Source organism: Montipora capricornis, chromosome 14 (genome assembly GCF_036669925.1).
Source record: "Montipora capricornis isolate CH-2021 chromosome 14, ASM3666992v2, whole genome shotgun sequence".
Classification (NCBI taxonomy): Eukaryota; Metazoa; Cnidaria; class Anthozoa; order Scleractinia; family Acroporidae; genus Montipora; species Montipora capricornis.
This window is the reverse complement of record NC_090896.1, coordinates 46,661,383-46,674,737: the sequence shown is the minus strand read 5'-3', so window position 1 is coordinate 46,674,737 and position 13,355 is coordinate 46,661,383. Positions and strand designations below refer to the sequence as shown.

The 13,355-nt window shown below is 39.8% G+C and overlaps 2 protein-coding genes across 2 annotated transcripts in view; one reads left to right on the top strand and one right to left on the bottom strand.

Annotated features, from left to right (window-relative positions):
• The first annotated feature begins 1,537 nt into the window (after positions 1-1,537).
• Positions 1,538-8,451, top strand: LOC138031282 (large ribosomal subunit protein uL5-like). The gene is made up of 4 exons (XM_068878981.1): positions 1,538-3,643; positions 6,297-6,446; positions 7,274-7,473; positions 8,385-8,451. The coding sequence occupies exons 1-4, from the start codon at positions 3,520-3,522 to the stop codon at positions 8,421-8,423; spliced, it is 513 nt and encodes a 170-aa protein (XP_068735082.1). The 5' UTR covers positions 1,538-3,519; the 3' UTR covers positions 8,424-8,451.
• Positions 8,452-9,160: 709 nt separating this feature from the next.
• The window catches only part of LOC138031281 (uncharacterized), a 12,985-nt gene continuing 8,790 nt past the window's right edge, over positions 9,161-13,355 (bottom strand). The window contains exons 8-9 of the mRNA XM_068878980.1: positions 11,076-11,213; positions 9,161-10,164 (exon numbers count right to left, since the gene is read on the bottom strand). Coding sequence (XP_068735081.1) covers positions 9,915-10,164; positions 11,076-11,213 — 388 coding nt within the window. The 3' untranslated portion in view covers positions 9,161-9,914. The remainder of the gene's footprint in view (positions 10,165-11,075; positions 11,214-13,355) is intronic.

Genomic DNA, 13,355 nt, shown 5'->3' with positions numbered 1-13,355 from the left:
TTCAAAATTTCCTCGTGTTACTTTGAAAAAAAGGGTTTTTCTGCTTATATGAAAAATACGTTTTCTCTCCCGTCACCTTCTTATGCATGATCTTCGCGGAAATTACATTCTGTTCCTCAATAAACCTGGAACAACCAGTTATGGTCTTAGCTCTCTTTTACGTAGCAGCTAAGTTGCGGAATGCGTTACCTGATTTTATCCGTACCTATGAGTTTACTGGTTTTTAAAGAGAATCCAAGGCCGCATTTTGTACAGCGGCTTTTCTTTTTAATGAATACATCTTTAAATATTATGTATTCAGTAGGTATCTGTATATGCTATGTATTTTAGCTGTAAATGTAATGTCTCGAAGATATTAGCTCCTGTAGTTTTTCGGAAAAAGCTTGACTGTGTGTATGTTACCTATAGGAGGGCGCATGCGCACACTTTGTAATTTGCGACTCCAGTGCTTACCATATGACAGATAAAATGACTTTTCTCTTGAATATATAAGCCATCTAATTCTTACGCTATATTGACAAGGGCGGTTTTGAGCTGTGAGTAGGCGTGGGATTTGTCACATATGGTTTAGGGGCCGACATATCTCTCCCTCAATGCCGTACCGGGAGGCAAGGTCGGTAGCAGAAAGCAGCGAAGGGCCAACTGCGTCCAAAAGCGATCGCACGGGCCGAAATCCCGGGATGACTCGTTTGGTACGACGCTCCAGCGCCGGTGTCTGGAGGTACTGCGTTTTTCTATCTTGTTCAAACATTCCGTCAGCGCATGCGCAAATGTTCTGGCTCTTCGATACCTAGCCTACCAAAAAAAAATTAATATGCTGGTTTTTGTTTTTTTTTACCAGTAATTGACATTTCGGTTGATTTTATCGGCATAAACGTAACGTAAGAACCCTGCGTGTCTGGTCTTGTAAGTTTTCTTTGTTTCTATTATTGTTAATGAAAACTGAGAAATTTAGGGTGGTGTAGTGCCGTTTAGTGTCATTTGGTAGTTCTGTGTATAGTTGTGTAAGGTGATGTAGGCTTATGCAGGGCTATGCAGTGTTGTGTATGGCTATGTACTGTTTTATAGGCCTGTGTATGGATGTGTACGGCTATGTACACTTGTGTATGGCTATGTAGTGTTTTGTATGGCTAAGTAGGCTTGCAAAGGCCTGTGTAGTGTTTTGCATTGATATGCAGGCTTGTGTATGGCTATGTAGTTTTTTGTATGCCTGTGTATGGTTGTGTATGGCTATGCAGTGTTGTGTATGGCTATGTAGTCTTGTGTATGGCTATGTAGTGTTGTGTATGGCTATGTAAGCTTATGTATGGCTATGTAAGCATGTGCAGGTCTGTGTAGGCTTGTGTATGGCGATGCATCGGTATGGGTGGGTATGGCTATGTACGCTTGTGTATGGCTATTTAGGCCAAAGCAGTCGTGTTGTGTAAGATAATAGCTACAGTACACTTGTCCCGTCCCGCCGCCATGTTGAAAGCCCAGAAGACCTGGGAACCACGTGCTTTCTCTTCCCCAACCCTCAAGGTTTCCTTTTCGGCCGAAACAAGATGGCGGTGAGTGTTTTCATGATACATGGAAAAGCAATCCATCTCCATCGGCCTTAGTTTCTATGCTCTTTCAATTTAATTAATCCAAGGAGATTTTGATGTGGTATCTCTATCTATTTATTCAAACACATGCACCTGTTACCCGGGATTTTCCTTATTCTAGAGATAATTCCAGGGATGATGTCTATCTCAACAACTTCGAAATCTACAGTCTTCGCCCGACTCCGTCAAATATTGAGAGCCACTATTTACCATTGACGAGCCCCAATCAGTCATCACACCATCCCTCTAATGTTTAATGTTTAATGTTCCTAGAAAAACAAGCACAGTACAGCAATGAGAAGCCAAAGCTAGAGGCTTATGGTCGCTTATGTCCTGCCCCTTCGAATTCCCTCTCCCAAAACTCCTTCTGACAATGTTAGGGGCCTTTATTAAACCAGATTAAATCAACGACAGTAAATGAGGGGAGTTAACGGTGGGGGGAGGGTGAAGGAGGCATTGATCGTTGACAGATTGGCAACAGTGTGAAAACTTTTTGGGTTTCGCAAGTCATCCTAAAGAATTTGGATGTAGGCCGTAGAATTGTATGCATATTACATTTGGTAAAACATTGAAGATTTGACTTTGTGATGAAGGCTCAAATGGAATGACCTTGTTTGACTGATTTGATTTTTTCCCCAAATTGTATGACATAAACTACCTAAATTTGTTTTGAGGATAAACTTCAAATTTCCTGGTTTATCTGTTCAGTGATAGGTTTTTTCCTCTGCAAACACTGGCATTTACAAAGGCGCAAGGTTCAAGAGCAATTCCTTGATGTGCACACGCACTTCAAACCTACTGAAACATTTCAACATGGGTTAACCTCTCCTCCTGCCACCCACCAGAAGTCAAAAAAGGCCTCGCCAAAGGCAAAGCTTTGAGACTTCTCAGAACAAACCCTTCTATTAAAAAATATTTGAAGAGCTCATCCAAAATGTTAAATCATGCCTATGTGAAAGAGCTTATCCCAAAACAGGAAACTGGCACTCCTTCAAAAACCACAGGAGAGCAAACGAATCTTGCCTTTCGTTACACAATACCACACAGTAGCAACAAACTTGAAACAAATCCTCATGAAAGACTGGCATTTAATAGAGCGACAAGCATTGCTCGAAGAAATCTATAAAACCCACCCCTCGTATATTACAAAAGAGGGTGGTCAATCAAATGTGTAGTTGTGAAAACCAAATTACAAAGTGAAAGGCTAAAACACACACTAGGGATTCATGTAGGCCTGTCACCCCGGTACACTGCTAAACTTACAACCAAGTTTAACAAAGTGGAAAATATGAACAGATTCAATTGCTACTAATAATGGACAATCATGCATCATTTGGTTTCAAAACTGTGATTGCATGTGAATGCTACAATTAATGTCAATTGGATCATGAAGGTTAAAATTGTTGGAAAAACTGACAAGGTGTATTCTAAATCAACTGTTGTTGTAATTGTGCTGTGACGTCATGACTAAGATCGGGATTGGCCAATAAAAATATTCAGGATTTCGGGATGAAGGGAAAATTATGGTCTGGATGGCGGGATTGAAGAACCCTATTGTCAGCATTACAACTAGCTGTCAGGCATGACACAATTGCTGGTTGTAGTAGCTTTCCTCTGTTAAAAACTGTAAAAATTAGTTATGTTAGATTGCAAAATTCCGAGTTATAATAATTTCTTCTATTATTCTCATCAACAAATTTATTTGGCTAATAATGTCAGGAGAATTTAGGGTGTGCCAAATCCACAGGAGTCTTTTTTATAATTAGATTATTATCTATTTTTGTCTATTTGGTCAATGAATAAAACAGCTGTACTTGTCTGTCGACAATCAATCACATAAATTTTGCAAAAGTAAATGGGGATGGTTTGGGCTATTTCAATTATTCCCAATACTATTTTTTGTGAACTTTAGGTCCAGCCAAAACCCAACCCCATGAAAAGTTTACGAATCAAGAAGTTATGCCTTAATATCTGTGTTGGTGAAAGTGGTGACAGATTGACACGGGCCTCCAAGGTGCTGGAACAGCTGACGGGGCAACAGCCAGTGTTTTCAAAAGGTGATAACATTGCTATTGTTTTGCAGGTTGCATTTGGGAAATAGAGTTGGCTCAGTGGTGGTAGGGCTGACCTTCCACTGATGGACGTGGAGGCAGTGCAGCCCAGTGGTTAGGACACTTACATTGAGTTGCTGGGTTCAAGACCCGTTCTAGCCACTCGATCATTGAATGTGTTCCTGGTAGTACCTGGTTCAACTTCTGGGCTGCACTTGTAAATAGCCAACTGGCTTACCTCTGGCCAGTTGGGATTCTTAACAGTTGTTGTTGTTGTTCTGTTCCGTCATTACGTCGATTGTTTCATCAGCCCTGAAAAGCCCCTATGTGGAGTGGTCCATTAAGTATGTATTTCTTATTTCTGTATGTGTCCTGCGTTCGATTCCTTGACTCAGGAGTTATGGATTGAGTTTATACTTAATCTTTGCAGACCATCTCTGAGCTATTCTCCCCTTTCATGATAATCTGAGGAGTAACCAAATGTTGTCATTGTCATATATCTTTAATTTTAGTGGAGCTCCACGTGCCTGAGTGAAGTAGACAATGCTTTTAATTTTTAATCAGCTGTCGATCCTCCTTGAAACCACTGCATAATGATTTATTGTTTGGTTTTTATGCTTGTGGAATCATTATGCCATTCTTTTGAAAGTTGAACTGTATGTGAATGAGGTCACTGGCCAGGTAAGTGGATAGAGTGTTTTCATGTGGAATGGCAGCTATGTTGGTGTACCCAACTAATCCTCCAGGAATTGTTTCGGTAGAAAAATAAGGTTACTGATCACGTGAGTGAAAACACTCTATAACTACAACCACACTTACGTCCAGAAATGCAAGAAATTAGACGCAACTCCAATTTTGATATGGAACACGAAGTGCCTCTTAAAGTTTAAGAATTTGCTACCTAATTCCAACAAGATTAGGGTGAAGGTTTGCGTTCTTTTTAGCTTAAGCCTCTGTTTCACGTTGAAACTTTTAGCTGAAACGGCATTGCGAAACAGGAGATATTGCACCATGTAACATGGTTAGTTTCGTGAGACCATTTTGAACTTCCATTGCAAGGCAAGTTTCACGAAAAGTAGAACCGCTAAATCTACTTCTTCAATGGTCGCAGCAATTGCAGTGGTTATAAAAACAGGAGTTTCACCTGGTGTAACACCACTTTGTGAAACTGGTCTCGCTTGGTCTTGTTACGCTACGCTGGGCAAGGCAATCAGAAACCAGCTAAGGCCATGGAAACAACATTTTGAGACCAGTTTCAACGTTCCCAAACAAGTTTCGACCTTTTATGTTTGCAGCACCGTTGCACATAAGTTTCAGCGAAAAGTTTCAACATGTAACAGCTTCTCTAGGAGTAAATGCAGCTGTTTATCGTCATTTGAGGAGCAGCATTTGGTGGGACATTTGTGACGTTAATTGTCAGTATTACGAGACACAAGTGATGTTGAAATTGGGGAAAAGAGCAAGTGGACACTGCGTGACGCTTCTACAATCCTGGTCAAAACTGTCGCGACAATTCGTGCTTTTCCCCCTCCCCCCATTATAATGTTGATTTTTCACGGTCTCCAAAATCAAGTTCCGTTCATCGATTGGTGGCATGTTTCAACATTGTCTGGGGGGGTGGGGGGGGGGGGGAAAGGGGCGCGAAAAAGGCAGGGAAAGAAGAACACGCGTTGCTCATATAACGATGGAAGCATGTACAGTAAATTCTCTACTTTTTGCCCAAAATTTGACAAGTGTCCCGAAGTGTTTTGACGCGGATTGTAGATCTGCGTACATTTTCCAGTAATTACTTGTATTTCTGGACATATCTGCACAACCAATGACACTACCTTTTACCTGTCTGTGAAATGTGAGAAATAACATACCGGTAGTACTTCAGTTATCAATGATCTAGCAAATGTAACTTTAATTGTTTTGCTTCCCACCGCGCACCGATGGCTCAGTTGGTTGAGCACTGGACTATCATGCGGGAGGTCGCAAGTTCAAGTCCGGCCGGACCAACACTCAGGGTCTTTAAATAACTGAGGAGAACGTGCTGCCTTTGTAACTACATCTGCAAATGGTGAGACTTTCAAGTCTTCTCGGATAAGGACGATAAGCCGGAGGTCCCGTCTCACAACCCTTTAATGTTAATAATCCTGTGGGACGTAAAAGAACCCACACCCTTGTCGCTAAGAGTAGGGCACGTAGTTCCCGGTGTTGTGGTCTGTCTTCTGTTGTGTATCATGGTTGGGAGGGTAAAAAAGGGGCCACAGTAATTGGCGCAAGCTGTTGTGGCGCTCTGCCAGCTTGACTGGCAAAGTTAATAAAATAAAACAATGCGTTGTGTGGAAAAAGAGAAAAACTGTAACAAACCAGCGTAAATTGCATTTCTTTGTACTTCTGTAGTGTATTGATTTCAGTAAGACCACTTTTACTGTACAAAGACTAATTAAAATTACTACACAGTAAATGTATCAGAACAGGACCTTCCATGCTACAGTGAAACTACTACAGGATGTGAAATTACAGCTCCTCATGCAGTGGAAGCATTATTGTACCCATATATATATATAACCACATAGCAATGAAAAGAGTTACTTGTCTGAGCTTAGTACTTAAATGGCAGCACTACAACTTCCTTTTAATGAAGACTGTTCTTTTTTCTCAATTCCTCCAGCCCGATACACAGTGAGATCTTTTGGAATTCGTAGGAATGAGAAAATTGCCGTCTATTGTACTGTACGAGGAGCAAAGGCTGAAGAAATCTTGGAAAAGGGTTTAAAAGTGCGAGAGTATGAATTGAACAAGGAGAATTTCTCTGCAACAGGTTTGTGTAACATTTACTTTTTTTCTCTTCTGTCCAAAAATTTAGGTGGTGTTGAAATGGAGTTTGTTCCCCTTGAAACTCCCTGAATGTTCACCTCCAAAATTGAGAAAAAGGGAACGTACTGAACAATAATGGTAATCAAGAATGAGGGACACCACCTCCTCAAACCCTAATCCTAACCAGAACCGTGCCCAAACAGAAATACACAAATTTCATAGGCTGTGACACCAAAGCTGACCATTAATCACAGGTATATTAATTAAAAAAAAGAATTAAAACCATGTTGTTGTCTGAGGGAGAGCTGTGACGAGGGGTAACACTTGCACCATCAGCCATTACATTGACAGCTTGACTGTTATGACAACTCATTTGATAAATACCAATTTCTTATGTTACCTACGTATGGTGTACGTACATACATACTTTTATTTTAGCTTCCTAGAAAGGGCCTTTCAGAATGTTACAAGTTAAAAATTATTCAAAAGAAAAACAGCCTAAGAATAAAATTACATATATATAGTAAATAAATTTTAGTTAGGTCACATCATCATGTAAATACTATCTAAAAACAGCATTTAAATATATATCTAAACTAGTTGAAGACCTGAACATTGCTCAATGTATTCCAAGTGTTTTCCCCTCTATAAGCAAAGCGATGCTGTCCAATTGTCATGTGACAAAGAGAAAAGTTTAAATTATTAACCCAGCGCACATTACTGTAGTACTTACAGATGATCTCCTTTGTAACTGAACACATATATTTAGGGCTTCATTGCCTTCAATCAATTTTCTTTTAAATAATTAAAGGCATCTGTTTGATGTTTCAGGAAATTTTGGCTTTGGTATCCAAGAACACATTGATCTTGGAATCAAGTATGACCCCAGCATAGGAATTTATGGTATGGATTTCTATGTGGTGCTCGAACGGCCAGGGTTCAATGTCTCTCAGAGAAAACGAGCAAAATCACGTATTGGTGCTTCACACAGGATTAGCAAAGAGGAGTCTATGAAATGGTTCCAACAAAAGGTATACTTTTAAAAGAGTTTAAAATTGTAAGCATTTCTTTTTATTGATGAAGGCTGGTTTTTTTTTTCAGCACAGAAATTAAATTTTTTTGGTCAATGTTGGCCAAAAATTCCCTTTAATAAACTTATGGGTTCATAACTTCTCCAAGCAAATGACACTTTGATTTAGAATATACTTATGAAACTTTCATATAGTTAATTCAACTGCAGTCATTGAAATAGATGGGAGTTGAAAATCATCGCAGTCAATCAGCAATTTAAGAATTTACAAAGAAAGCGGCCGGCCTGGAAAAGTCCAAGGCTTGAAGAGGGCTCAAACCCATGACTGTGTGTTTGCCAAGTCAGTAAAATACTTCACTGTACTATTCTACCAACTTAACTGTCAAGCCACTGGGAGATGGTCAGCCGCGTTTAACCCTTGGATAACTGCAATGATGTTCAACTCTCATGAACTGACATTTTGGTATGCAAAATGATGACTGCTCACATGAGTGATCTTTTTATGGGTGTCTCTTTTGCACAACATTTTTTAAAGGTGACAGTTATGTGCCCATTACCTTTGAATTTGGCCACAATAGAACCAAAACGTCTCTTGCAAGGTTTACGGATATAGAGCCCTTCAATTGCTTTAAAGCCATAGTAATATTATTTTCTGTATAGGCCAATTAGACTGTTGGTCAATGCGTCAGTTGACGGGTCAGCTGACGTGTTGGTTGGGATCGGATTTGTTACATTCCCACCAAACCTTGAGTCAGAAATGCTCCTAAATTAGCTGTAACTTGTGGTAGATGTTCCTTTGCTAAACAACACTAGCCGTGTAACGTGAAAAGTGCAAAAAAAATATATATATATATACATCGTGGAACTCAGCCACAACATTTCATGTGAAATGAATTTTTGTTTCCTTTTCAGTATGATGGAATACTTCTAAATCCAAGAAAGAAGCTCTGAATTGCTAATTAAACATACCTCAAACAAATGTAATTATTGTGATTATGTGTCCCTGTTTCACAACAATATTTCTCAGTTTTATTCAGTGGCAGTATAAAGTGTTTATAACATTTTGTTACTGGTCATTTCCCCTATGGTTTTTTAGGACTTCTTTACTATGCTGTTTGGGGAGTTTTGTCCTGTTTATCGTGCAGTTGACAATCAGATAGGGAGATACCATACATGTATGTAGTTACAAGTCAAGAATATTGTCAGCCACACCTAAGTACCCGGTACTCTTTTTGAACAGTGAGTGGAATCTGGTCGCATGCTTTGTACGGAATGGGGATGTCAGTTCTCCCTTCCCCTCCATATTCTGCCTTGGGAACAGGGGTTTCAATGATAACTTCTTTAAATGGCATTGGAGTGCTGGGTACACGTCTAAGCCTGGTCCTTACTATCGAAATAAGCATAAATGCTAGAAACGTTGTCCTGTGTCTTTTTAACAAAACATTGACAAAAGCTACTAATGATTAAAATTCCACTGACTCATGCTTAGTGCTTCCGTTGCTAGTGAGGAACTAACCTGCGATCAGGCGTACTTTTCTTTAGACATGGTGCGAAAAGGTACCTTTATGTCTAAAGAAAAGTACGCCTGATCGCAGGTTGGTGAGGAACAGGCTTTATTGAGGTAGCCTCAATATGTCACGCTCTTCCCTCACCCATCATTCCACAGAATACAAACCCAGCAGACTTGGTTTCATCATAATTCCTTGTTTATTACACACCGTTTTTTTTTGGTAATTCGATTCTGGAGGGGTGCACATGTTGTTTACATTTAAAACCTCCCTTGCACAGTGAGTTTTATGCACGCATTGAAAATTATTTGATGGTGGCGTTGTTAAGATCCCTGACACTTAATTCTAACAGATTTTTCCTATCTCACATTACCGGTAGTTTCGCTCATTAGTCTGTGCCTATCCTTTGTAACTTATGAGAGTTTTTTTCCCTTAAAAAAGTAGTTAGAATGATAATACTGGAATTCAAGTTAGTGGGTTCCTTTAGCGATTTACTGACTTGAATGTCAACAAAGCAATTCATTGCAGCCTTAAAAAAACGCCATAGGCACATAAACGCACACCATCTTCTCCAGCTGACTTGCACACTGACTCACTTTGAAGGAACTCCTAGCATCCAAGCGATAAGTTCGCAGGCGATTTACCAACCTATTGTTCTTTTACTGTGTAGGCCCGGACGGCAACCGTAAGTAAGCTGTTTTACCTTTTAACTTGTCTTCACGCAACCACATTCATATTGCATGCTAAGTATCTTTTCTCCATTAGAGATCATTAGTTTTAAAATCTGGGAGATACTTCTGTCGTTCACTTCCTGTTGCCGTCGGCATCTGAAAATGCTCCCTAATAATTATATTCCGGGCGTCAAGCAAACACGAAGCAGGTAAGTTTTGCGTGGCACACTAAATAAGGCTAGCGTTAGTGTTCTGGTCTAAATCTAAGCTTTCTCAGGTTGTGCCAGGCGTTCGTATGTGTTAAGTTCATCCAGTAAAGGCCGTAACACCTTGTTACACCCCTTTGATGTACCTAAGTAAGACGTGATGGCCTTTTTAACATGAAATCGTGATTGCAAGGGTAAGGTCTTTAGCTCTGCTAAGTTCATTCGATTCCAATCATTTAGCGTCCTGGTTTGGTCCTCTTTCATTCTCCTTTGTGCCTTGGTCTCTTTGAGGCGTTCAATGTCTCTTCTAAGAAAACAGATAGAGATAGTGGTTAAAAGCATCTTTTGCATTCTGGTTTTACTCCTTGATACACCTTTGCTCGATTTACGCCACTCTTCGTTCCTCCCCAAGACAGGGGAAAAAACGGCTGTTAATAGATCACGTGATAATCTCAAGGGAATTTTCCTTTGGTTTTTGCCCCTAAATTATGCGTTCATATGCATGTGTCAGGGGCACCCAACGTCAAGTTTCGGAAAATATCTGTTCGGAAGACGATTTGAGATCTAGAATTTTCGGAACATTTGTTGCAAAATTTCTTGCTTGGCTGCCTGTCCTAGGATTTTCGATCTTCTAAAAAATGGTATAATTGCCCATTTTTAATTGATATTTGCCCTAAAAAGGTTACCTAGAATTTTCGGGAGCCTTTTTTTCTGGCTGAAATTATCGAAAAGGTAAGTTTTGATCCCTATAAATTTCGGATCACTAGACTTTCAGCTAGGAAATCCGAACAGATGAAAAATTTTTAGGGAATAAAAATATGCCTACATGTATATGTACCGTTTAAATACCAAAATACATTTAACAATGCTATGTTTAGTGGTTTTGCGCTATATTCTCATTGGGTGCCCCTGATGTGTGTAAGACGACATTTGAAAACAGCAGTTCTCTAGAGTAACATCACATGGTCTGAATGAATGTACAAGGGTCTAAACGATGGTCCAGCGACCTTTGAAAACCAAATCCATAATAGTTCATTGAGTCATTCACAGCCGACACATACCATCAAATTAACCAATCATAATAAGTGCATCCGGTTAGGTGCTTTCAAACCCTCTGACTATATAAAGAGGTGGAGCCAATTTTCTTAGCCAATCACAAAGCGCAGAAATGCTACTTAGTTTGCAACAGGTTTACTTAAGTCAGTTTTTTTATCCTACCTGAAAGGCTGCACATGTGAATAATCCATGTTGAAATGCTGATACTGCTTTTGCTGGAATCTTGAATAAGTTACTTTTGGAATAGGTGGAAGTCTTGTGCTGCCTTGAGCATCGTCTTTTCCAGAAACGTTCTTGCTCCTGATTAAGAAGAAAGAGGGATGGGTGGGCATGGTTAGTAACTAAGTAAAGTCTTTAATTCATGAGGGTGAGCACGTAATAGCCGGAGCTAATAAACTTTTAGCCCTCTAAACAATGAGATAAAAATAAATATACTAAGCTATAAAAATACAACGAATACAAATACTACATATATAATCTACTAAACTATTTAAAAGATAAAATGTAGATGAACTGTTCCATGCTTTGCAAGTTGTGACGGTAAAAGTTCTTCCTCCTTCTATTTCGCAATTATACCTCGGTTATTAATCACCATACAAAAAACAGTCATTTAAATTTTCTCACGGGTCCATTCTCATGAAATGCCAGATGATTACTTGCAATAGTTTTCAAGTTACAAAAGAGGAAGTCGCTTGGGAGCCGCGGGGGTTAAAAAGACCGGAGTTCATCGAGTAGCATGAGGCAGATGAGAGTATTGCTATCGCCCCATCAGGATCCTAGTCCATCGCAGGGTTTACCCCCAGCAGCAGAATGTAGCCGTCACCCATTTATACACCTGTAGGTCTCCATGAAATGGAGACTGCTGCGAGGGACTACTAATATCAGGCGTCGGTTGTTCAAAAAGTGGATAACGCTATACACCGGATAAATCACTATCCAGCGGATAAACACTAGCAAAACGGATTGAGTTATCCGGTGGATAGCGATTTATCCGGCGGATAGCGCTATCCATCGTTTGAACAACTGGGGCCAGATGTTTTGGCGAAAAGTATCCCGGAGCATCTTTACGAGTTTCTGTTTTTGGACTCGCTTAACGCCAAAGCACAAAGAACGAGACAAAATACTCCGTGATATTACACACTATAATTTATTTGCAAATCGAGAATTTACAAAATAAACGACTTTTTTGGTGTTTAATATCACCGAGTGTGAGTGCAGTCGTACAAAACGTGCTCGGTCAAAAAAGGTGATTGCTTCTTCAAATGTTCAAATGACAAAAACATTCACAATATTATAGCGGAATGTCTTCTCTTGCCTCGCGCAAATTTCGTTTATTAACTTAAATTACGGAGTTTAGACGAAGAGCTTTTACTTCGTATGTGTTGCATTTCAACCGTGAGAATATGGACTTGATTATTGCGACTTGCTCGTAGGCTGAGATGCATGCGTTTTTCGCCGTTATAATTGGTTTATTTTCATCTCTGCTGTCTGTGATTGGCCAAAGTAACGGCGTTGATTTAGATTTTAATATCACAGTTAGCCCTTTGACTCCTAGCTGTGATCAGCATGTAAATTCTCACAATTTCAATGAAACGTCAGAGAAAATTATCAGCTTATGAGGTGTGATCTTGATATAACACCAAATTCTCATGACTACCCAAGAAAGAAATCTATGGTACTAGTTAGGAGAATGAGCGTTTCTATCTTGGGAATGAAAAGGTTGAGAATTGAATATCACAGTATCTCGCGGCTACTTTAAAAATAGACTTAACCGATTAGAGTGTAATGTGAAGTGCTAGGTTTCTAACCCTGTTTCTAACCCATATGAACCATGTGAGCGTTAGCCCTACTGATGGAAATGGGCCCACACAAGGACAGAGAAAAACTCTGACCAGGGTGGGAATTGAACCCACGACCTCCGGGTTAGATCACCGCTGCTCTACCGACTGAGCTATAAGGTCAGACGGGAGCAGGCTGTGGGAACTGAAGATGTTAAAGTCACGGCAATGAATATGTACAAGTACAAGGAAGGGTTACGTTTTTGCAAACGTTGGCCGTGTAGCACTTATATTTTGAACAGACTTAACTGATTAGAGTGTAATGTGAAGTGATAAGTTTCTACCCCATATGAAGATCTATGAACCACGTGAGCGTTAGCCCTACTGATGGAAATGGGCCCACACAAGGACAGAGAAAAACTCTGACCAGGGTGGGAATGGACCTCTTTAGCTTGTACGTTTTGTTTTCCCATTTCAGAATTTCAGACCACGTGATGTTTCCAAGGGAATTTTCCTTTTGTTTTTTCATAAATTATGCATATATGTGCACGTGCATAAGACGACGTTTGAAAGAAACTGTTCCCTAGAGTAACATCACATGGTCTGAAATGGGAAAACAAAATGTACAAGCTAAAGTTAAGAGGTCCATTGAACCCACAACCTT

Bases quoted from the DNA above. Each gene is read 5' to 3' on its own strand.
- LOC138031282 (XM_068878981.1), top strand. From the start codon at position 3,520: ATGAAAAGTTTACGAATCAAGAAGTTATGCCTTAATATCTGTGTTGGT. The intron at 3,644-6,296 runs GTGATAACATTG...CAATTCCTCCAG, and splicing joins ACAGCCAGTGTTTTCAAAAG to CCCGATACACAGTGAGATCT. The intron at 6,447-7,273 runs GTTTGTGTAACA...TTGATGTTTCAG, and splicing joins GGAGAATTTCTCTGCAACAG to GAAATTTTGGCTTTGGTATC.